We start from the raw sequence: 25446 nt of genomic DNA, 5'->3' as shown, positions 1-25446 counted from the left end.
ATCTTAGTCATCTGATCTGAAATAAACATATGAGATTTATTAGAGATGATTTAACGACAATTAACGTGAGTCAACCAGGGTCATTTTTTTTTTTACACAAAATCAATGATAAAAAAAAAAGTTATAATGGGCTCAAACGTTAAAGCCCAAACAGAAAAGGTGCAAAAATAGTGAAACGTTAGCCCAATAACTCTAACGGCTAGTAAATATAAAACGGCTAGTTTCTTTTACAAATTTTCCACAACGTTTTTTCATTCACTTTCTATCATTGCGCAACACTCATTGCTACTGTTACTGTATCTCCCTTTCCTCTCTCAATAAATTTCCATTCTTTTTCTCTTTTTCTTCCAAACCCTTCAACCATTTTTGAAAGCAAGAAGAAAAAGAAGAAGAAAAAGTGGGAACAAACAACCCTTTGAAGAATTCTTCATTCTTCAACCTTTGGCTATTTGGTTGAAACTTGAAAGTTTCTTATCAGAATGACGTTTGAAAGAAACTCTCCGGCGAAGTACATGACGCCACCTTCATCGTGGAAGAATTCTTCAAAGCCTTTACGTTCTCCTACTGTTCCTTTTTCAGAGAGAAAGAAATCACCTGCTTCTGTCAATAAAGATGATCTTTTTCATGTAATTCATAAGGTTCCTTCTGGAGATTCTCCTTATGTTAAGGCTAAACAGGTTCAGGTAAAGAAAGTTTCAATTTTTATTGGTTTTTTCTTCTGGGTCATGCTGTTCTTGGTTTATTTGTTTTGATTCTTGGTTTTTTTTCTTTTGAGTGAAAGAAAGTTCTGATTTTTATCTGAAAAATGTTTTCTTTCTTTGATGGGTTTTTGTTATCAATTTTGAATTATGAAAAGAAAAGTTGAATTTTCAGTTTTGAAGTGATTTTTGTCAGATTATTTTTTTCATAGTTTTTTTGTGTTTATATGATTGTGAAATCTGAATAATTCAATTACAGTTGGTTTAATTTTGATGGATTTTGAGGGGTTTAGGAATGTGTGGTTATTTGTATAGAATTCATGTTGTTTGAAAAAGGAGAATTTGAAATGTTAAGTTTTGAAGTGATTTTTATGAGTTAATTTTCTTTATTGGTTTTTGTTCAATGATTGTGAATCTGAATTATTGAATTTACAGTTAGTGGAAAAAGATCCGGGTAGAGCAATTTCCCTTTTCTGGGCTGCCATTAATGCTGGCGATCGCGTTGAAAGTGCCTTGAAAGACATGGCCTTAGTTATGAAGCAACTGAACCGGTCTGATGAGGCAATTGAAGCGATCAAATCTTTCCGACATCTGTGCCCTTCTGATTCTCAGGAATCTCTTGACAACATCTTGGTTGAACTCTATAAGGTAAGGAACCAAAGATTCTCTTTTTGCTTTTGCTTCTTGATTTTACTAGGCCCTAATTTAGTTAATTTCCTCAACATATGCATTTGATTTTAATGATGAGGCTGTGTTCTCTTAGATAAGCTTGTCAAGTAACTTGTCTTGCAAGAATCTTATATATTTGTCTTTTGTGCCTTGTAATAGACTCTATTAGCTACATAGCATAGGCGTGTTTGATGTCTGCCACCAACACATGTTACACTCGATGATTTCTATTTTCTATTTTCATTGCCGATGTCTATGTGTTAGTGTCTGTGTCCATGCATGTATCAGTGTCGTGTCCATTATGTTTCAGTCTATTGATGATTATTTGAGTGAGAAAATAAGCTTACAAGAAAGTTGAAATTTAGAGGACCAGGACCTTCAAATCCTAGAATTAGTTTAGAAAAAACTTGTAGGTAGAAACATCTAGAATTTTGGCTATAATGTTGTTAACAGCTTATGTATGTGTGTATGTTCTTTTATAGAGGTCTGGAAGGGCTGATGAAGAGATTGAGATGCTTCATCACAAGTTGAAGCAAATTGAAGATGGTATGACATTTGTAGGAAGGTCAACAAAACAAGCAAGATCTCAAGGAAAGAAAGTTCAAATAACTGCTGAACAAGAGATTTCAAGGATACTCGGGAACTTGGCTTGGGCTTACTTGCAAAAGGGCGACTATAAAACCTCTGAAGAACATTATAGGTCAGTTTTTCAGAAATGTAATAATAATAATTCCTTGTTTTTACTTTATAGAGAAATGTAATAATAATTTCTTGCTTTTTTGTTTATGCAGAAAAGCACTTTCCTTTGAGGTTGATAGGAACAAACAGTGCAATTTGGCGATATGTTTGATGCAAATGAACAAGATTACAGAAGCAAGATTTCTACTTCAAGCAGTAACCACGGCGACAAAAAACAGAAAGATGGACGATTCTTTCGTCAAGTCTTATGAACGCGCAATGCAAATGCTGCAGGAGATGGAGTCAACAGCACCATCAATGGATTCAGTCAAAGATAAAGGAGATAATAAATTTAATGAAAGTCAGAAATTTTCAGGGAGGAATATGTCATCACAGTACTCCACACCGAATTCGGAGAACTCAAGTGGAAAGAACACTGATACGGCTAAAAGTAGGACAGAAAATAATTGGTTAGATGTCAAAGAATCTCATCATTCTCATGCTAGGAGAAGATTATACGAGTCTCCTGATCCTGCGAAGGTTCCTCCTTACACAAAACCAAAAAAACCTTCATGGGGTTTCACTAATCATTCTGATTCTAAACCTTCATCTGTGAGTTATCCTAATGAGAAGGTTCCTTACATAATTAAGCCAAACTTGGCACCGAATGAGTCTCTTCCGCATATCGATGGAAATTGGAGGACAAGGACACCAGAAGATGATACCACTGTAGTAAAATATGGACCTAAAACAACAGTAAAACAAGGAAATACAACAACAGTTTTCGGTTCTGGTTCGATACATCCTTTGAACACAGAAGCAGCTATGAAATTCGCAAAGAATGAAAACAGCAAATCTGATATGAATGGAGCCAGTGAAAGGTTTTCAGCTTCTGTTGATACAACAGACCAAAATCAAGGTAGTGAAAAATCTCTATATTAAAATACTAATTCATATGATATGATACCGATTTTTTTGACAGTAACTTGTTTAACAATCTTCGTATGAATCTGCAGGAAAAAAGCCGGAGCAGAAGAAAAGTTGGGCAGATATGGTGGAAGAAGAACAACAATATGAAGAATATGAATTGTTCTATAAGAATAATGGATATTCAAATTTTGATGCTGAAGTGTTTCGTAATGAAAATGAAAACTCAAACATAGTCTATCAACCTCCTTCTCGCGAAACCGGAAGTTTAAGCAAAAATCTTGAGTTATTAAAGTTGAAAGATGGATATAATGGTACACCTGTGAATGATAGTTGGTCGAGGAATCCAGCGGTAAGGCGTTCGTTGTTTATGAATCCGGAAATGACAAGTGAAACAAGGAGAGTCAGGTTACAGGTTTTTGAGGATATTACTCCTTCATGATGAAACCTGAAATAAACTTTTGCCATAAGATTTATTTGTCTCATGAAGTGACCAAATGTCCTTAAGATTTTATTGGCTTTTTTGATTAGAGGATAATCATGGTTAAGCATTGAATGGAAGGGATTTTTTGTTTGATTAGTAGTTTAGCTTAGCTTATTCTTTGATTGATATTCATTGTGTTGATGATTCCATATACTGTAAAATAATTTCATCAATTGTATTGAAACTGAAAGAGTGGAGATTTTTCTTGTACACACAGATTTGAATAGCTTCATTACTTGTGCTATATACTAATACAACTATACAATAGTGATTTTGATATACTGATTTTGATACACTCTAATAACTCAGTATTTACATAGTTTCATTGCTTATATATGATTCAATACTTATTTAAATAGATTATTTTGATGGAGCTTCAATTTGAATTTGAATAGTTTCATTACATTAGTAGTCTTGTGCATTGCTCCTTTTACATTTCAAAGAAAAAAAATGCTGCTGAGTACTAATATAATTTTTTTGACAAAACTAATATAAATTATTTAAACAAGCAAGTTACCTGTGTACTTTACTTGAGGGTATTTTAATTTAGATAAAAATATTTGTGATTAGTTTTTTTTATAAATTTATTACTTTCTCCAATCAATATTATTCTGATTTTTTTATTTTTTTTGTGTTAAACTCTGATTAATTTTATCATAAATAATGACTTTTTTCCTGACTCCATGAAGGGCTTTTAAAATGTGAAAATTTGTATTTAAATAATATATAATATTTTCAAAAAATGTAATATAATATAGTATACTTCAACAACTAGAACCTTACCCGTGCTGCGATTGTTTTTATTTTACAATTGCATAAAACTAAAACATTAAATATTATCAAAATAATAATAATAAAATAGAGAATCCGATATTCAAAAGATTTATTTTCTAAGGAGAAATGATGTGGCATTGTAACTTGTAAGTGACTGATGTGGTTAAATGAAGGAATATTATTGGTATAAGATTATGGTTTACTTTACATGAGTAACAGAATAACTATCTAAAATTTATATATATATAGGAGTAATAGGATATATCTCCGCACAACATATAAATCTATTTCAAAACACACAAATGATTGGATGAAAAGATATGTGGCAAAATCTAAGTCACACAATTGGCATATAAATAGTGACAGAATTAGAAAAACTCAAATAAAATAAATAAAATTAAAGGGTGCATACCTTTTAAAAATATCCCAAAGGGACATATGTGAAGAGCATCAACCTCACAGTTCAGTTCTTTTGAGTAAGAGATGATGACCCAAAGCCTAAAATAAAAAATTATAAAAATAAGTATATCAATAAAAAAAATGAACAAATAAAAAAGGAAAGGAAAGTAAAACAACTATTACATAATTCAATTAAAAATAAAGTATATATTATTTAATTTGTATCATAATAAAATATGAATACACATATACAGTAACACTTAACTAAACCTATAAATCCTTCCAAAAAAAAACTAAACCTATAAATGATGTGCAATACAAAAGTTGAATGTATGATATGCAACAAACAAAAAATGTGAAATTCTCTTAATTTTATTTGTTATGCAAAAAGTTAATTTTAGTAAAAAATAAAATAACTACAACAAATCATGGTTTTAGAAAATAACATAAGTATTTATACCTGATGCACAAAACATGAAGAGACAAGATAATGGAAAGAGAAATTGCAAATATAAGACATGAAAAAATCTATTCTCACATTCAACCAAAAAAAACAAATGGTAATCTTGTTAAGCATATGATTGAGCATCAGGGGATGAAAATATTTGTTTCTAACATTCGTAATGGTTAGTTAGGAAAATATGAATAAGATACAAATTAAAATAATTGTAACATATATTAAAATATTGATAGAAGAGTCCAAAGAATGAAAATTGAATGGTGACTTAAGAGATGAAAAATATATTACCGGGAGTTACAAAGTTAATTAATGTGTATTTTTGTATTCTCCTTATTATAATATAGTAAGCAAAAATTATTATATTCGCCAAAATAAGTAAAGGCTTGAGTGAGTGTATATTAAAAAGCCGTAAGTATATAAATGTAGAATATGAAAAGTATAGAGATGACAATAATAATAATAATAATAATAATAATAATAATAATAATAATAATAATAATATAAGTAGATATGATGTGACATTGTAGAGTGATTTAATTGGATTTAAATAGATGATGTGGCTAAATGAAACAATTTGATTGGTCTAAGTAGATTAGGGTTAGGAGAACTATTTAGGAATTTATATTTTATTTATATTTTATATATATATATATATAGATAGATAGATAGATAGATAGATAGATAGATAGATAGATAGATAGATAGATATAGATATAGATAATAACAATAAAACAAAAATAAGATTTAATAAATCAAATAATCAACAAAATAAAAGCTAATTTGTATTAAATGAAAAGTTTGATATTGGTAAAGCATTTTAACCCAATTAATTTGGGGATTTCATTTCTTAAAAACAATTAATCATATCAATTAAACTCTTAATTTGGTTGGATTTTAATTTTTAAAAACAATTAATTTAGCAATATTCTAAGATGATTACAATAAAAAATAAAATAAAATAAAATAAAAGGTTCTATAAAAAAAAAGGGTAAAATAGTAATTAAATAGTCAAAAGCTGAATAGTGTGTAGTGAACAAGTGACGAAGAACAGAGTAAGAAAGATAGTGAGTCACAGAAGAAGGAAGATGAAGTCTGCGCTTACATCTTCTAACATCAGACCCTTCTTCATTCCTCAACCTGCCACCAACAACAGAACCTTCTCCTTCTCTCTTACCAACACCACTTACCGCACACGCTGCTCAATTTCAATGGCCTACACAATCAAAACCTATCATTTATCAAACCTCACTCAAACACAACTTCTCTCCCTCAAATCTCGTCCTCGCATCGATTTCACTTCCATTTTCAACGTTGTAAGTGTTTCCCATTCTTTTTCTTCAACCTTTTTATTCTCTCTCAAATGGGTTTTCTTTTTTATTCTTAAAAATTATTCCTTTTTGCTTTTTTTCTTTTTTCTTTCAGGTCAACCCCATTGTTGATGATGTTCATAATAAAGGAGATGAAGCTGTTAAACAGTTAATTCTCAATCTTAATTGTTTAATTTATTTATATTTCTGTTGTATTTTAATTGGATTAACATTTGAAGTTTGTGTTTTTTTGTTTGTTTGTAGATATACTTCAAAGTTTGACAACGTTGATTTAGATAAGATTGTTGAACTTGTTTCTGACCTTCCTGACCCAGTGGTATACTATTTTTTTTTTGCAAGTCTTCAACTTGTGTATTTTTTTAATTCATAAATGTGTTTTTTTGTTGCAATTTTTGAATGGTTAATGGAGTTTGATGAGTGCTTAAATCTTAATGGGTATATTGAGATTGGATAACTTATTAGCCATCAATTGAACCTAATTAATCATTTATTTATGAAGCATGGACACATACACGGACATGACTCGTCAACACCGATAATAATATGAGAAAATGACACAATTCAATGTAATTTTAAGTGTCGGTGTCGTGTCGGTGTGTCCGACACTGGGACACACCTAATCTGAGGAGTGTCCCGTGTCCGTGCTTCAGTGATTTGAACATTTTTTAAGTACGTATGTGAACATTGTTAACCATGATTTAAGGTGTTCGAGCTACATTTAGATTTGAACACTTGAAAATTAAGGTTAATTGCATTTAAATTTTTGGTTGATAAAGTTTGGTAGATGGTTAATAACTTGTGACACCTGATATATCTATCAACCAAATATAACACTTCATTAACTGTGTGCGTGAATCGCGTTACCTATTTAAGAAGTTGTTGAATTTTTTCGTCACAAATTGATGTGAAAATAACATTTCTGTTATGTGTTTGTATTAGTTACTGGATAATAATGGTGTGGATGCTAATGTTTTTTGTTTTTCTGTCATTTTGCAGCTTGATCCAGCTATTAAGGAAGCTTTCGATGTCGCCTACAGCAATATTTATGCATTTCATGCTGCTCAGAAGTCACCTGAGAAAAGTGTTGAGAATATGAAAGTATGTTAATCCTCATTCTCACTTTTTAGGTTTGGTTGGATTGATAAATTAGGGGCTTATGTTTCAAGACTGAATTGAGAGTTTTAAGCATACTGTTATGTATCATTAAGTTGAAATTTGAAATATTCAGTGGTTTTAATTAGATACCATTATATTGCTGTTTCATTAGATGTGTCACTTATGGTTTCCTCTTGCCAATTTACATGTCGAGAAGTAGATGCTTTCGGCATTATCTAGGAATAATTAAATAATACTAAAAAGATCAAAATGAGTAGTAGGTTATCTTGTCCAGTTTTGATGATAGGCTTCCTCATCTTTTGAATCCTCGTCTTTGTGTATGTTTTTGTCAATAATTTCTTGTCATTTCATTACCATGCCTCAAATGCTTGTTAATTCTTGGTTTTTAGTGTTCCCCAATAATATCTTATTTATGTGAGTCTTGAGTTTTTGCGAAAATTCAGGGAGTCCAATGCAAGAGAGTTGCAAGAAGTATTAATTCCGTGGGTCTTTATGTTCCAGGGGGAACTGCTGTATTGCCTTCAACGGCTTTGATGCTTGCAGTTGTAAGTTGAAAGGACATTTCATTAGCTCTTTTGTTTTTAAAGTTCTATAGTTTATTTAGGTTTCGAGATTTAGCTGAATCTTAATTGTTTTCTATATACCAGCCTGCACAAATTGCAGGATGTAAGACTATTGTTCTTGCAAATCCTCCCACTCAGGATGGCTCAACATGCAAGGTATTTGTCTAGATCGTATAAAATTTATAATAATTATGATGTAATGTTTTGTTCTTCGGAGTCTGACTATTGTCATTCTGCAGGAGGTACTGTATTGTGCAAAGAAGGCTGGCGTGACTCACCTTCTCAAAGCCGGAGGAGCACAGGTTTGATGCATGATAATATACCATAAACCTTATCTGGTTTTGTAATTTGAATATATTATCATTTTTGTCAGATTAATTTTTATATATTTGTATCATTGTGTTATTAATTAAACAATGCTTAATATGAAAATTTTCTCAATTGTAGGCCATATCTGCTATGGCTTGGGGAACAGAAACTTGTCCCAAGGTTCGGCTTTTCATTTAATTCATCTTTATACATTTCTTGTTATTTTTTTCGTGTGTATTAGTATATCATATTCTAATACATGATTATATATAGTGAGTTTCATCCTGGCTGTGATAGGTGCTCTGTCATTGAACGTCTCACCCCCTGTTAATAAGTTAAATGTCTTGACATGTTCTTAAGTTATCGTTAATAGTTATCGTTAATGGTAACATAAATCTCGCTGCCTAATCAATACCTGGCGACCAAGATACATCAAGTCAGTGTCTATGTCTGTCATATCTGGTATCTGTGCTTCTTAGGCTCATTCTAATCCTAATAATAGATATTAGGATTTGATAGGTGCTCTGTACTTGAACTTGTCAGTGTCACCCCCTATTGATAACTTAAATGTCTTGACTTTATCTTAATTTATATCAACGGTAACATAAATCTCGCTGCCTAATCAATACCACCTGGTAACCAGGATACATCATATCTGGTGTTCGTGCTTCTTAGGCCAATTCTAATCCTAATAAAAAATGTTAGGATTTGATTCTTTCATTCTAACCGTGAATTTCTAATTGTGAATTTATGATGAACTTTTGCAGGTTGAGAAGATTTTCGGCCCTGGAAATCAATATGTCACAGCTGCAAAAATGATACTTCAAGTGTGTTTGATATTTAACATTTGTATCTCTTGATTTGCATCCATTTCCACTATTCCATTTCATAATTTGAATCTAAAAGTTTCTTTCTCTTCTCTTTTTCAAAATCTTCTGCAGAACAGTGAAGCAATGGTTTCGATTGACATGCCGGCTGGTCCATCCGAAGTTTTAGTCATTGCAGACAAGCATGCAATTCCATCGCACATAGCTGCTGATTTGCTTTCTCAGGTTTAATGAGTTTTAAACTCTCCAATTTGGTTTACAACCATTATTCACTTTTCACAATGAAAATTGTTATCTTTTTCATCCTCTTAGAAACTATACCTGTATATTCTATTGTAATTTATACATTATTCTTAAAGCTTCTATTTCCATTTTCTACATTATGATTCCAAAATTCAATATAGGATCCACAATATTTGTCACAGATTCAACATAAGAATCAGTTGATGATTAATCACTAATATCTAGATAGCTTATAAACCAAGGAGATGGCTTACAGGAGCACTTAATTTATATGTGTGGAATCTGATAAACATCAGAGTTCTATTAGTCAATTTTGGATACACAAATAAACAAGAGAACACTAATTTTACTCCTTACCGTATTGGCTTCCTTGTACGTTTGCTAATATCCTTAAAACTAATTTACAATTTCAGGCTGAGCATGGCCCTGATAGTCAGGTTGTTCTTGTGATTGCTGGAGATGGTGTGGATCAGAATGCAATTCAGGAGGAACTCAGCAAGCAGTGTCAGAGTCTTCCAAGAGGCGAATTTGCTGCGAAAGCACTAAGCCACAGTTTTATCGTGCATGCACGGGATATGCTTGAGGTCAGTCTTTTTGTCCAAGTTTCTGTCTATAACCACTAAAAGCAGGTTGATGAGTTAGGCCTTGTTTGGATAAGGAGCTTAATTAAACACTTATAAGTTACAGTATAATTATAACATAAATGCTTATCATAAAAGTGCTTATGTATAAGCTATTTTTATAACACAAGATAAAATAGAGTCAAATTGTTTTTCATAAGCTATCATGGAGAGCTTATGGAAATAAGATGAAAATAGCTTATGGACATGTCAAGCTCTCTCAAACAGTCTCTCAAGCAGGCCCTTAAGTACTACTCCTTTAGCTTGTTAAGTCTCAATCTACAAACAATATGTATTGGAGTTTTAGAAGTAAAAGTTACGTTTGCATCTTCCAGGCTATCACTTTCTCAAACATGTATGCACCCGAGCATTTAATTATCAATGTGAAAGATGCAGAGAAGTGGGAGAGTTTTATCGAGAATGCAGGTAATAATAAATAGTCTTCGTGTTCTTTATTGTTGGTGCCTTTTTGTGTGTCTGTGTTCTGCAATCTCTTAGAGGATCCAATTCTAAATACATTTGTCCTTGATAATTTCCTCGGCAGGTTCTGTGTTTTTAGGACCGTGGACACCGGAGAGTGTTGGTGATTACGCAAGTGGGACAAACCATGTCCTTCCTACTTATGGATATGCAAGAATGTACAGCGGTGTGTCATTGGACTCTTTCCTCAAGTACATTACTGTGCAGTCTCTTACCGAGGAAGGTCTAAGAAAACTTGGACCGTATGTAGAAACCATGGCTGAAGTTGAAGGGCTTGAAGCACACAAGCGAGCCGTTACCTTGAGACTTCAGGACATAGAAGCCAGACAGGTTTCAAGATGATCCACATAAATCATTTGCAAGCTGTTATTTGCTCTAAATTTATGCCAAGTTTTGAGCCATTTGATTGATGATATTACATAGATGGCTAGATTTGTGTACCATTAGTAGCTAAACAGTTTCCATTCTACATCTTTGTACTAATAGCTGCACTTATATACTATAATAATAATTTAATAAATAGTAATAATAATTTAATAAATAGTATTAATTGTTTTGATTTGAGTGATCAAAATTCCACTGGACCTCTCACCTCATCCAGTCCCTTGATATATCTGAATATCTTTGCTTCATATACATTGGATAGTGTCATTTCTTCAAACAAGAGACAACTGAAATGAGAAATCCACTCAAATCAAGGCTAGTTTATTTTGCCTATAATATTTTACAATTGTGCAATTTTGACTTCTGAAGTTAAAAATGAACAATTTTGACCCAGGCCTCAACTTTATCCTTTTTGCATTTACTAGTCCCCTGTGTATATATATTTTGACCAAAAAACACTGACACGGTTAATTTTTATGATGTGGAGTCTTCATGTATTTGCTGACGTAGAAATTCACCTTTATTTTTAAAGAAAATTTTAAAAACAATTTTAATTGAAGGTTTGACGTGGAAGGAAGGAGAATGGGGGAGTGGTAACATGATTTTTGTTTATAAATAATTTTAATTTTCATATATTGTAAAAAAAAAAAAGTGAATATAGGTAGATTTCACGCCATACAAATTAGTTACGTCAGCGCTTTTAGTTAAAATTGGTTGTTGACATGTGCATGGAGACTAGTACGCAAATGCATTTTAATTCGGTTAATTCAGTTGAAAAAATACAAAAAATATTATTTTAGATATTATAGTTTGAATTCCACATTCCCCACTTCTATACAATTTAAAGCGACCATAGAATTCATTTGAATCCTTGTACAATGATCTTCCATTGTAAAACACCAAATAGCGAAGTTTAAAATAAAATCTGAAAAACAGAGACAAGATGCAAATTCAAGGAACAGATGGTGTGTTTTAAATCATCGGATCTGAAAATACATTTTAGACCAATTCCACCGCCGCCGTCAATCTTCAACAACGATCGAACGATTCCACCGCCGCCGTCAATCTTCAACAACCTGCAGTCCTATCTCCGCCGCCGAGTCCGCTTTGATCTAAATCGGTATCAGTCGAGATTCTGAGTAACAAAATCTGCGTTCTCATGTAGTCCATCTTCGTCGTCGCCGCTGTCTTCGACCGATGTTGTTACCATACCCTCCTTATTCATGGAAATTCTGCACGGTATTTTCATGTTTTCAAGTTTTAATCTTGTTATTACAGTTGTCGCTCCTGGGTTGCTCCATTAGGGTTCCTCTGTGAGTGTTTTGATCGTCGATTCGGCAGGATTCCTTATCTCCTCTGATTTGATTCCTGTTGTGGTCGTTTGTTTTCTGCCTTTATTGGCTATTGGTGTATCCAATTCATGGCTGATTTGCTTACAACTGGAATTTAGTTGTTGGTAGCATTTAGTTGTTGGTGGGACTGTACCAATGATAATACTTAGTTGGAATTGCCGGGGACTGAGCCACCCGAGTGCAATTCCAAATCTTCGTGGGCTTGTCCGGATCCACAAACCTGACATTCTATTTCTAAGTGAAACCTTATCGTATGCAAGGAACATGGAGAATATTCGGGTTGTGATGGGTTATGATTCGTGCCTATCAATTGATGTGGAAGGGCGTAGCGGTGGTTTAGCTGTTATGTGGAAGGAGAGTAGTAGTTGTAGAGTGATAAACTACAGTCGTAACTTCATTAATCTTCTGGTAGAAGACCAAAATAAAGGTGATTGGAGAATAACTTGTTATTACGGCTATCCAGAGCGGGGCAGAAGAAGAAATGCATGGCAGTTGCTTAGGGATTTGTGTGATATGTCACAACTCCCTTGGTGTATTATTGGGGACTTCAATGATCTTCTATCTCAAGAGGATAAAAGAGGGGTGCATCCTCATCCCAACTGGTTGTGCTCTGGTTTCCGACAAGCAGTCAATGATTGTGATTTATCTGATATTGAGATGGCTGGATACCCGTTTACTTGGGTGAAGAGTCGAGGGACACCTCACATGATAGAGGAACGACTTGACCGTGCTATGGCAAACCCTGATTGGTTGCACCTTTTCCCGAATGTGAAGCTCTCCAACTTGTTAACATCTCACTCAGACCATAGTCCTATACTTCTTCAGTGTGAGCCTTCTACACAGGTCCGAAGTAACTATTTTTTCAAGTTCGAGAATAGCTGGCTACAAGAGGAAGATGTGGGGGAGGTGGTACATGATGGATGGGGAGTGGGTGAATTGAGAGAGATGGAGGAACGTGTAGAGGGGTGTTCTACTAAGCTTATTGAATGGGGAAGAAGAAAAAGAACAAAATTTAAAGAGGAAATTAGAGAGTGTGGAAGGGAGTTGGAGGAACTACGAGGGCAATCCAGTGAAACGAGTGGAAGACGGTACAAGGAGGTTAGTGAAAGACATGCAAAATTGCTTATTCAAGAAGAAGCATATTGGAAGCAACGTGCAAAAATGCATTGGCTCAAGGAAGGTGACCTCAACACTAAGTTTTTTCACATGTCGGCCACAGCTAGAAGAAGAAGGAAGAAGATATCAAAGCTTGTGAATGAGGAGGGAGAGGAGGTATCCAGTCAAAAAAGTCTGTGTGATGTGGCTCAAAAATACTTTGATGAGTTGTTTAAGCCTAGTAATGGTACACATGAATCGGTGTTGCGTCTTATCTGCAATAAAATATCACCAGATGATAACGAGAGGCTCACAGCCCCAATAACTAGAGAGGAGCTGAAGGATGCACTCTTTCATATGCACCCGGATAAGGCACCAGGACCCGATGGTTTTAATCCGGCCTTTTTTCAACACTTTTGGAGCATGTGTGGTGATGATGTATTCACGGCTGCTAATTTATGGCTTGATAGAGGTTACTTTCCTACTAGTTTGAATGATACTAATATATGTCTGATTCCTAAATGTGATAATCCAATGTCTATGCGGGATTTACGCCCTATTTCCCTTTGTAATGTGTTGTATAAAATGGTGTCCAAGCTGCTTGCTAACAGGTTAAAGGAATTTATTGATAAATGTATATCCCCGGAGCAGTCTGCTTTTATTGAAGGAAGGTCAATACTTGATAATGCTTTAATAGCCATTGAAACCATTCATGCTATGAAGAGAAAGACTAGAGGAAGGAGGGGGGATTTGGCATTAAAAATTGATATAAGTAAGGCGTATGATCGTGTAGATTGGAGTTTTTTGAGGGGAATGTTGGAGAGATTAGGCTTTGATGATAAGTGGATTAGATGGATGATGATGTGCGTGAGCTCGGTTAATTACTCTGTTATGTTGAATGCTGAAAGGGTGGGCCCTATTGTCCCGGGGCGTGGATTAAGGCAAGGAGATCCCTTATCACCCTATTTGTTTATTTTGGTGGCGGAAGGTTTGTCAGCCCTTATTCATGAGGCGGTTGGGAGGGGGGAGTTGCATGGAGCGAAGATTTGTAGAGGGGCACCGGTGGTGTCCCATCTTCTTTTTGCCGACGATTGTTTCTTGTTTTGCAGGGCTAATTGCTCGGAGGCAGATCATTTACTACAAATATTAAAAATCTACGAGGAAGCATCAGGAACGAGTACTTATTTGGGGTTACCTTCAATGATTGGGAGGAGCAAGAAAGCTACATTCTCATACATCAAGGACAGAATATGGAAAAAGATCAACTCTTGGCGAGGTCGGTCGTTATCTAAAGCCGGGAAGGAGGTTATGGTTAAATCTGTGTTGCAGGCTATCCCTTCGTACATTATGAGTATCTACACTATTCCTTCAACTACCATTGCTGAAATTGAAAGAATGTTCAATGCATTCTGGTGGGGTGGCGGAACTAATAACAAAGGAATTCGGTGGTTAGCTTGGGATAGATTGACATGTCCGAAAGAGAAAGGAGGTTTGGGTTTCAAAGATCTACAAGCTTTTAATATGGCGATGGTGGCGAAGCAAGGATGGAACTTAATTCAAAACCCGGAGTCGCTGGTGGCTAAGGTGTTAAAAGCAAGGTATTTCCCAAAATCAACCTTTCTTGAAGCTAACCTTGGTCACAACCCGAGTTATGCGTGGAAGAGTTTATGGAATGCTAGACATGTCATGTTACGTGGTTGCAGATGGGTGGTTGGTGATGGAAGCAATATCAGTGTCATGGGAAGTCCTTGGATTCGTGGCCAGCAAGAAAAATGGATACATTCACCACAACAACAATCAACCTATAACATATATGTGAATGACTTATTGGTGGAAGGAGAGAAGAAATGGGATGTTGCAAAGATACAATCATTGTTTTCTCCTGATATGGCTGAAGCTATCATGGATGTACCCTTATTTCCCATGATTAATAATGATAAATTAATTTGGGACGGAGACAAGAATGGCGTGTACACTGTGCGTGCGGGTTACAAGTTGGTTATGACGGAACTGTTAAAGAGAGATAGCAGCTATGTGAATGGTAATTGGTCAGCACTATGGCGTGTTTCAGCCCCATCGAAGGCTCGCCATCTAGCGTGGAGAGTGTGCAGAAATTGTATTCCGACGCGAGATAGGTTATTACAGCGACATGTTGAGTGTTCACCGTGTTGTCCTCTGTGTGAGGAGCATGATGAGGATGCAGCTCATGTGTTTCTTACCTGTTCAAAGGCACGCACAAGCTGGGCGGCAGCTGGCTTGGAAGTGGTGTTTAACGCTAGAGCTCATTTGTTTCAATCTGTTGCAGATTTTATTTTTGATGTATGTAGCACAGAAAATAGTTTTATTGCAGGTCGAGCAATCATGCTTATGTGGTGTATTTGGCAAAATAGAAATGATATGGTTTGGAATAATCACACAATTGATGCTTATCAACTAGGACAACAAGCCTTTAGCATGTGGAAGGATTGGTTTGATGCACAACAAAGGAAACAGCCCAGCAGAAATAGCAACACATTACAAAACAATTCCACATGGCAAAAACCCGCTCAAGGGTGGATCAAATGCAACATTGATGCTGGTTTTTTTATGGAAGGAAGTATTACATCTTTGGCATGTTGTTTCAGGAATGCATCAGGTGAGTTTTTGAAGGCACAAACTAAATGGATAAATGCCAAGCTATCCACCATTGAAGGAGAAGGAATGGCTTTCCTAGAAGCAATTTCATTTGCTGTGCAAAATGGATGGGATAAGATCATATTTGAAAGTGATTCACAAATATTGGTTGACAGTATTCATGCTAATCAAGCGGGTGTGTCTGAGTTTAGTTATATCACTAATAGAATAAGAACTAGTTTATCTTGTATTAACAACTTTGAGGTAAAGTTCGTTCGGCGACAAGCGAATATGGTTGCTCACTCACTTGCGAGGGCAGCCATTTCTTGGGCTAGTCACCATGTATTGGATATGAGTCCTCCTTGTATTGATCCCTTATTGATTAATGAGAAAAGTTAAGTTGATTTGTTTCAAAAAAAAAAAAAAAAAAAGCGACCATAGAAAATCACATAATTTAAAAAGCCGCATTCTACTCTAACTCAAGAAAAATGTAATTTCTCAACTACCAAATCACATCGCCACGCATCTTTTCCAATTTCCTTCCCCTTTCCTCTTGTTCCACTTCCATTCCACCAATGTTTTTTTGAACAAGACTTCCACCAATGTTAAAAGATGATACTTTTTTCCAAAGTACACGTCATTGGCATGCACATTCCACGAATGACGTGTTTGCCTCATCATCCTACATTCAAATGATGACGTTTACTTTTCTTGCCACATCACCAAATTTCTCATCATTTTTTCACTAACTTTGTCCTCCTATCCCTATGATTGTTTCCTTCCATCACGGGAAAGTAGCTCACCAATTTAGAACAATTTTTTTTATTTTTTTTCTCTATTCCTTCCGTCCCAAAATTAGTGACACAGTTGACTGTTTCACGCATGCTGATGCATAACTTTAACGATTAATATTTGTAATTGTATAATAGTAAAAATTATAAAAATTTGATATTTTGAAAATACTCATCGAAATGAATTTAACAACATCTTATATGATAATATATTTTTTTTATTAATAAAAATAATATAGTCAAAATAATATGTGTAAATAGTGCATAACAATCAACTTTGTCACTCAATTTGAGACGGAATAAATAATAATTTAGAACACGCCAATGTAGTCTCAACTTTCAAAAATTCAATCATCAAGACTATGATACTCTCTGTTCACATTTTAATTTAATATAGGCCACTTAGAAGTTGGAGTGAATGGAAAATGGGACCTATCAAGTCATGTTAAATAAAGACTCATATGATGACTTGAGTTGTTCACATGATTATATAACTATACGACTATAAATCATAAATTTAGTTTCTAAATATTATTGACTCCGTCCCAAAATATAAGTAAAAATGAGTCAAACAAACTAAATATATTCGATTCAAAATTTAGACTAAATACATTCACTTTTGTTAATCATGTTTTGCTTATATTTTGGGACGGAGTACTTTTATACTTATTCTTTGAAGTGTTTTCATACTAAATACTATTGAATAGTCAACTTGATCTTTGAATAGATGTGAGACTTTAATGGCCCGTTTGGATTTTTTTAGTTTATTAAAAATAGTTTACAAAGATTTTTTTTTATTATAAAAGAGAGACTATACCCAAGACATCAGCAAGTAGCAGGTGACTAAAAGCACCGGGACAAACATCAAAAAACACACTTCCAGCAGCCATGTTACAACCATAAAAGCCATGTTACAAAGATTTTATTAACAAAAAATGTATCTTTATAAGTTATTTTTTTCATAAACTACCTTGACAAGAATATAATAATAATACATAAAAGCTTATTTATTTGCATAAGTTAAAAAATAAATCAATTTGGTGTCAATCTAACTTTGATACATTGATCTCATTTGATCCTATCTCTTAATTTTTCATAAATTATATTGAAAAACGTCCGAAAAAAAATTAAAACAAAATTATGAAAATTGTCATGAATTGTTTTCATGAATTCTCCCAAAACTTATGATAGTTGCAAAAAAAAAAAGGAAGATAAACTCAAATAAATTAAACGAAAGAGATCCTAGATAGGAGAGATAACAATCCAAACTGATGGTTTACTCTGACTTACATTGAACTGTCTGTTCTTAGTACTCTTTCTTGGAACCTTCCATCCGAATTTGCATTATTGCATCCACTCAACACATACACACACACACACACACACATATATCACGTTATCACGTATATATATGAAGTTAAGGTACAACACTAAGGATAATAGAAGTATAATCATATATTCTTTCTTCCATTTCAACTTCCATGGCAAATAATGAACAACATGAACGTAAGAGAAAAGGGTTTAAACCATGTGGTGTTTTTCTGTCGTGCTTTTTGGCCAATGCCAGAAAAGAACAGCAGCAATTGGTGCATGATGATGTCGATGACAACAACACGGAGGAGATCATAAGAAGAAGAAGGGTGGCTTCCACGGCCGTCAATGAAAAGCCTCTCGTTAAAATTGCAGATGCATTCAAAGAGCTAGCAAACGTTATCATCTCCGAAAATGATATTGAGGTTGCTGCTTTTTCCCGCGCATGTTCTTTTGTGGCTCCCCTTTTTGGTAGTGTTGGCTTTCACTTCGAGTTCATTGAGATGGATTATGTTACTAAGGTAAACTACCAATAAACTAGTTATTATTAATAACATACATGTGATCTTATTTGTGCGGACACCAAATACATTATAGTAATTTTCGTCAAAAAAGTGATTAAATTTACATGTAAGTATGTGTTAGTGTCGTGTGAATGTCAAACACTGTCACACATACACATCAGATACTGCATCATTAATCTGAAGTGTCGGTGATACATAAACATACTTAGATTTTATATTATATGTGAGTATATATGAATATCAGAATAGAAGCTATTTAAAATTGTTCTAATAGATAAGTGACTTATCTTATTCAATGTGATTTTGATGGTAATAACAGGTTAATGACATAGCAGAAGCATCAAAGTCTTTCAAGACATTACAATCTATGGTTGATCAAGATGTACAAACTAATACTGTGAGAAAACAAGGGAGTCATTCCAGAAATCTTTTGAAAATAAAACGTGGACTTGAATTTCTCAAGGTGCTATTTGAACAAGTTATACTCACAGAGTATGTATATCTTATTCATTTGCTGCTTTTAATGTTTAATTTGATATATACTTTTTCATATTTTGGTGGAAGAGATCCAAATAATGTTACTATCACCCTTATGCTCGAGAGGTCACTTGGTTACGAGTTTACCTTTCAACGTTGTGTTACTCAGTTCGAGACTGGCACAAAGACAGGAGAAAACAATGACTAAACAAAAAAAAGACACTAATTTTATAAGAACCTGAGTTTAAATTCCGTTGTAGCTTTGCGAATCTTGTTGATGATGAGTAACATATAAGTATATCTCTTTGAGCGCCGCAAGCCTTGTTCTTACTTGGTGAACTCCAAGATCCAACTCAGGAAATAATAATAAAATACTGAAAGTGGAAAAGTGGATGACAGAAAAAGATCCCACTTACAATTCTTGGATCCATAGTGAAAAGTGGGCAGCGTGGAGAAAGCGTCCGTTGACTAATAGTTATTTTTAGTGTTTAAATATAGGACACACGTTAGCATGATCCTTTGTTTTAAGTTTTTTACGATTTTGATTAGTTTTGGTAGTATTTGACAGTGACAGTAAATTAAGTTCCAATGTGTGTTTTGGCAGGGGAAATTCTATGAGGGATGCAGTTTCTAAGGCTTACACACAAATATTTAATTCACATCATGGTTGGGCTCTTAGAAAGGCTGTATCTGTAAGGTTACATTACATCCCTACAAAGCAGCAGCTATATAGGAAACTCAGTGTAGATGGTAAGTAACAAAGTATAGCATTTGTTATTACTTATTATATATTCTTAGTTTTTTCATATAAAAAACTTTTAATTCTGTAGTTATGATGTTTACATTTTTTTGTTCTTCAATGTATTATGATTCAGAGTCTACAGGAAAGGTTCTAATGGAAACTTATATATCAGCATCGCCGCCTCTACTCCGGTACATAGAGAAGATCTTTCTTGAAAGAGAATTGGGTATAGATTGGTGAACCTTTTGATATTCTTGAATATCAGAATATGTAATAAAGAGCCGTTATTATTTGGAATCTTTTCGACATAATAATTTCTTTGGCTTGTGACAACAACCATTTTTGCTGTAACTGAAAGAGAATCAATTTTTGTGCAAAGAGTAAATAAATCTCCTAGGGAGAAATAAGAAAATGTGAATTTAAGGTTTGGCCTAAATAAGGACCTAGTATGCATAAAAAATCAGAAAAGTATCACAGGATCAAATTCTTCCGAGTCTTATTCAATACTTAATGCTAATTGAGGAACCAATGATACAATTGTATACTTGGGGTACAAGCTTGGAAAACTCAACTATAAAACAAAGAAAAATTAATCCTCTTTTCTCCAAAACTAGATTTTCTCTGTTAATATTCATGTAAGAATGAAGAATTCTATATACAACTTTTTCTATGATCAATGAGCTTGCTACAGATCCTATTACAAATTAAATTATCAGAATCGATATGAGATTCATAAGAGAAAGAAAGCATACTATTTTCGTTGAACTCCACCATGTTTTAAGTCACAAATCCCGCTGCAGAAAGTTGAGTATGTTGGCCAACAAACAAGAGTGTCAACCGGCATCACATGGCCATAATCATATCTTCTTAACCTCGACCACTTCGCAATAATATCTTAGACAAAGATCCCTGAGAAGGCCTAATAACAAAGAATTTCAGCATAATGAATGCACAACAATTATTTCGTTTTCTATATCATCATCATAAGGGGCTAACAACCCATCCTGTAATTGGGTTCTGTCTGCGACTTCTCAACTTCCCGTGTCTTCCACTTTGCAATCGCTCAAGCACTGCATATGTTATTGAATCTGGTGTCAGTCCTTGTTGTTTAAGTTTTGCATAAAGGTCCACTGCCTCAGCAGTTCTTCCAGATCTTTCAAGGCAATCGAGTAAAATATTATATGTTACCAAGTTAGGAGAGCATCCTTCAGCAATCATTTCATCAAACAAATTACACGCCATCTCAACTTTATCTGTCTTGCCGAAGCACTCAATAAGTGTACTATAAGTGAAAACATCAGGATTTAATCCTTTCTCTTGCATCTCTTTAAATCTCATGTGAGCTTCATCAACATCCCCATTCTTTCCAAGGCAGTTGATCAAACTGTTATACGAAATAACGTCAGGATTACAATTACTATTCTCTAGCTCTTCAAAAATTTGAATGGCACTGTCAACTCTTCCAGCCCTTCCATAGCTGGAGATCAGAATATTGTATGTGAATATGTCTGGTGGAGGGCCGTCTCGTTTCATCTTTTCGTATAGATCATGGATATGTGATACTTGTTTCAACCTGCCAAGAGCCGTGAATACTGTATTATACATGATAGTGTCAGTGGTTATGCACTTTTCATGAAATCTATTCAGAAGATCTATTGCTTCTGTCATTTTACCGCTACTGCATAAACTCTCCAACATAGACATGTAAGCATCTTTATCACCCTTGTCATGAAAGTTCCACATGTTGCAAAATAGCCTGTGCGCTTCAGAAGAATGACCTAATTTGCTTAAAGTCCTTACGAAATATGCATATATCTGTTTATTCATATATTTTTTCGATATCTCCACAATATAGTCAAGCTTACTAAGCTGTCCTTCAGCAACCAGAACATTCAAAAGCACACTGTATGTAAATTCATTTGGCTGACAATCATTCTCCACCATTTTGGTAAAGAGCAAGACGGCCTTGTCCGCCATCCGTCCCTTGGCAAGTGACTCGATCATAGTATTATAAGCAATCAAATTTGGAGTGAAGCCTTTTTCTAACATCGCCTGAAAGAGTGCTAGTGACTTATCAGTTTTGCCGGATTTTCCAGTCATTCTGATCATAATGGTGTACGTGAATGTATCAGGCTCACAGTGCCTCCGCTTCATGTCCTCAAAAACTTTATATGCTTTATCCACCTGCCAAAATATTGAAATACATTAAAACTGGTAAACAGGATCAACCAAAGTAAAATGTTCTTCTCAAAAACAATTAATAACATCAGTAGAATTCAATTAGACGGCAAGCCAAAGGTAAGTATTTTCAAAAAACTAAAAGATAATTAGATAAATAAGTTGAAGTTCCATTATCATACTTTGTACTATAAAAAACTCGTGTAGGGTTAAGAAAATAGATCATACAAATTTTACTCTGTATTTAATGCAAATTTAAATTAAGACAGAAAGCAAAAAGTGTGATATATTTTGCTTCAATAAAAACTAAAAAGGAAGGAGCAAAAAGACAGTAATTGTGAGCCAAAAGCCACATCAGTCTCTAACTCTCAACCCAAATTCCAGACCAACAGAGTTAACTGCTAGCACCGAACTGACACTAAGGAAACATTTGGGAAAATAATTTAGTGAAATGCTTATCGAATAAGTGCTTTTGAATAAGATAATTTTAGAATTGAATAAGGAATGGGAAGTAAATCCCCGTAAGTTGTTTTCAATGAGCTATTTTGAGAACTTATAAAAATATGCTATAAACGTATGAACAAATCATATAAACTATTTTCATAAATTCTTTCAAAGCTCAGTTATCATATTAATGCTTATGTATAATATTTATCCACAATCAAAGAGGAGTTGAGAGGAAACTCTGCATAAGCACACAGATAAACTATTTAGTGTGTTTGAGAAGCATCAAAGTCGAAGTGGACATTCTAAAAATCATGGCAGGAGAGCTCTAAAATTACGGCTTGCCTACCGTTAAACCAAACACATAGCCAAGATATTATTGCAAGCTTAAGCTTCAAACAATATCATAAGCTATTTTTCATCAACTTTTCCAAACATTTCACAAGTGTCAATGTCATAAGATAAATTCAAATAAGCTTTTCAAATGTCCCTTCACACAAATGCTTACACCAAGATAATCCCAAGTCCTAACAAAGTTTTTTTAAATGCACACCTAAATACTCAAAATTTATCCTAAAGGGTGTACGAATTTGTATTTTTTGGTGTAAACTGGGTATCCTCTGGGCACAGTTGCAAAGAATAATCCCTCAAGCCTAACGCTGTTGCATGCCCAATCCAGATATCAAATCTAGGACCTTGGTTAAGCTAGAAGAGACCCGTGTGTATTTGTCTCTCTTAAAAACATGCATTGTAGTAAATCTAACCAATTCAAAATAAACAACAAAAAAGCATCAAAACAACTAACAAAACAAACAAACCTTTTCATCCTTAGCCAAAGCATCCAAAAGCATATTATAACCAAAAATATCCAAATGATAACCACGTCTCAACATATCCAAATAAACATCAAAAGCCTTATTAGAATCACGTAATCTCAAATAAGCTTGAAGCAAACACTTATAAGTATAAGCATTAAGTCTAAGTTCCCATTTTTTAACCAACCCAACACACCTATCCAAATCACCAAAAAACCCAATAAGTATATTAACCGTTGAAATGGAGCCACGCACACAGCGTCGCTCCATATCATCGAGTAATGATTCCGCCTGTTCGAATCGAAGAGGCGAAGAGGACAATGAAAGAATGAGGAAAAGACGGTTATAGGTGAATGAATCATGCCGGAAATTGGGATCAAAGGAAGGGCAAAAATGGAAGAATTTAAAAGCGAGAGTAGGGTTTTTGAGTGATTTGAGAATTTCGGAAGCTTCTAGAGGAGTTAAGGAGATTGATAGAGATTGAAGATATTCGGTGAGATCGGAGAAGGGATCGGGGAGAGACGTTTGTTTGGTGGAACGGGGGTTTGTGGCGGAGAGGAGGATTTGGGTTGCTTTGCAGATTAGGTCACGGCGGGGGAGGGAGTAACCGCGGATGTCGGAGGGGAGTGGTGGTGGTGGTGTTACTTCGGCGGCTAAGGAACGGCCGGTGGGAGAGGTGGAGATGATTTTGGCGGTGTATTTGGTGGCGAAGTGGCGGCGGAAATTGAAGTGGAATGGTTTCATTGGTTTCAGTTGGATTCTAGTTGTTCATTGAAAGAAATTCATGTTTGCAACAAAATTCATGTTTGTTGGATTTAAGGATAGCAAAATGAGTAATTTTTGCATTGAAAACACCATGTTTTTGAAAAGTAGATTAGACAAGTTAATACATCATTATCATTAGGCACTAGTAGTTAATATTTTCTTTTATAAAATTAAGTTGAGTTTGTTTAATATTAGCAATATTGAACGTGTTAAAGTAATCAAAAATAATAATTATTTATTATAAAATCAAATATTTAATATGAAATGCACACGTTCTGATGCAAATTTATCATTTTGAATTTTTTAACATGTGTAAAGTTGCACATGATAGAAAAATCCAATTAAGTTATAGTGCAGCCTGACCTAATTAAAATTAAAATTTTTGATAAATTTAGTTAGTTGTAATAGAAAAACATTATTTAAATAAAAAAGTTATTTATAATGCTAGAAAAATTATAATGAGTGCCCTCAATTTCTGTCACAAAATTGTTAAGTGATGGATTTAGGGTCGTAAAATATTAGTAAGAGAAATTTAGTTCTGTCACAAATTGGTGCCGAATAAAGATTCTTTAAAGGAATGACATTCTTGTCTTCAATGTGAATGGTGTATTAGTTGAAGGAGTTCAAGGTATTTGGATGGTTATCTTTGATCATTTCTCTAATCATTTTAAATCTTCAAGAATTGATCGTCCCAATGTGAAAAATCTTCAAGAACTAGTCGTCCCAATGTTGAAGCTAACATGGTGGTGGCAACATTTGGTGAGGAGGAAGTTAGGGACCGTGACAATGGAGAAGATGGGTCTCTGAGTGCACTTGATCAGCTTCAGCGTTGGTTAGTCAACGGTGATCCCATTGAAGAGTTAGTTTTTGAGAAGGGTTTGAGATAAGAAAACCTTTGAGGCCATTTTTAGTTCAATTTCATTTTAAATAAAATCATGTTCAATTTTTTATATTATATTTTAAAATTAAATTAGTTTTACATATGCTTTTGTGTTTTTCTACCAATGCTATTTTTAATCTTTTTATATACATATATCACATATTTATAGTTTTTTAATTTGACTTTAACTTTTAAATCTTCCAAATATAATTTTTTAATATAAATTTAATGTAATTAACTTTCAATACATTGATTTTAATTAATGCTAATTCAGTATTTATTCAATATATTTTGTTTGTGACCATTTCTTACATTTTAATTTATTGCATTACATTTTTTATTCATCTTAAGTAGCCTACTGCTAGGTGATTTGTGTCAACATTTCAAAATAGAATGGCGATCCGGTTTAAGACTCTTCTTTTAACATTTGCTATTATGTGCATTGCTTCAATCATGGTTGCAGGTAATAAATTAGTTTTATATATAACACAATTTTGTTA

At 34.0% G+C, this 25446-nt stretch overlaps 4 protein-coding genes across 4 annotated transcripts; 3 read left to right on the top strand and 1 right to left on the bottom strand.

The window, feature by feature from the left end:
• The first annotated feature begins 242 nt into the window (after positions 1 to 242).
• Positions 243 to 3708, top strand: LOC123897954 (protein POLLENLESS 3-like). The gene is made up of 5 exons (XM_045948789.1): positions 243 to 683; positions 1134 to 1346; positions 1850 to 2067; positions 2159 to 2964; positions 3062 to 3708. Exons 1-5 carry the CDS (start codon positions 480 to 482, stop codon positions 3412 to 3414), a joined length of 1794 nt encoding a protein of 597 aa, XP_045804745.1. The 5' UTR covers positions 243 to 479; the 3' UTR covers positions 3415 to 3708.
• Positions 3709 to 6118: 2410 nt separating this feature from the next.
• LOC123896805 (histidinol dehydrogenase, chloroplastic) lies at positions 6119 to 11134 on the top strand. Its single transcript, XM_045947183.1, has 13 exons — positions 6119 to 6402; positions 6512 to 6564; positions 6661 to 6733; positions 7414 to 7515; positions 7977 to 8078; positions 8181 to 8252; positions 8336 to 8398; positions 8544 to 8585; positions 9173 to 9232; positions 9347 to 9457; positions 9889 to 10059; positions 10431 to 10521; positions 10640 to 11134. Exons 1-13 carry the CDS (start codon positions 6175 to 6177, stop codon positions 10915 to 10917), a joined length of 1446 nt encoding a protein of 481 aa, XP_045803139.1. The 5' UTR covers positions 6119 to 6174; the 3' UTR covers positions 10918 to 11134.
• Positions 11135 to 18113: 6979 nt separating this feature from the next.
• LOC123896803 (accelerated cell death 11-like) lies at positions 18114 to 23270 on the top strand. The gene is made up of 4 exons (XM_045947182.1): positions 18114 to 18642; positions 18965 to 19137; positions 19727 to 19872; positions 19998 to 23270. Exons 1-4 carry the CDS (start codon positions 18292 to 18294, stop codon positions 20102 to 20104), a joined length of 777 nt encoding a protein of 258 aa, XP_045803138.1. The 5' UTR covers positions 18114 to 18291; the 3' UTR covers positions 20105 to 23270.
• On the bottom strand, positions 20338 to 24181 carry LOC123896802 (pentatricopeptide repeat-containing protein At1g51965, mitochondrial). Its single transcript, XM_045947181.1, has 2 exons — positions 23305 to 24181; positions 20338 to 22048 (listed from the first exon to the last, which is right to left on the bottom strand). Exons 1-2 carry the CDS (start codon positions 24043 to 24045, stop codon positions 20846 to 20848), a joined length of 1944 nt encoding a protein of 647 aa, XP_045803137.1. The 5' UTR covers positions 24046 to 24181; the 3' UTR covers positions 20338 to 20845.
• Positions 24182 to 25446: the final 1265 nt, after the last annotated feature.

Source organism: Trifolium pratense, linkage group LG7 (assembly GCF_020283565.1).
Source record: "Trifolium pratense cultivar HEN17-A07 linkage group LG7, ARS_RC_1.1, whole genome shotgun sequence".
In the NCBI taxonomy this organism is placed as follows: Eukaryota; Viridiplantae; Streptophyta; class Magnoliopsida; order Fabales; family Fabaceae; genus Trifolium; species Trifolium pratense.
The sequence above is the reverse complement of the archived record's forward strand: the minus strand, read 5'-3'. Positions and strand labels throughout refer to the sequence as shown.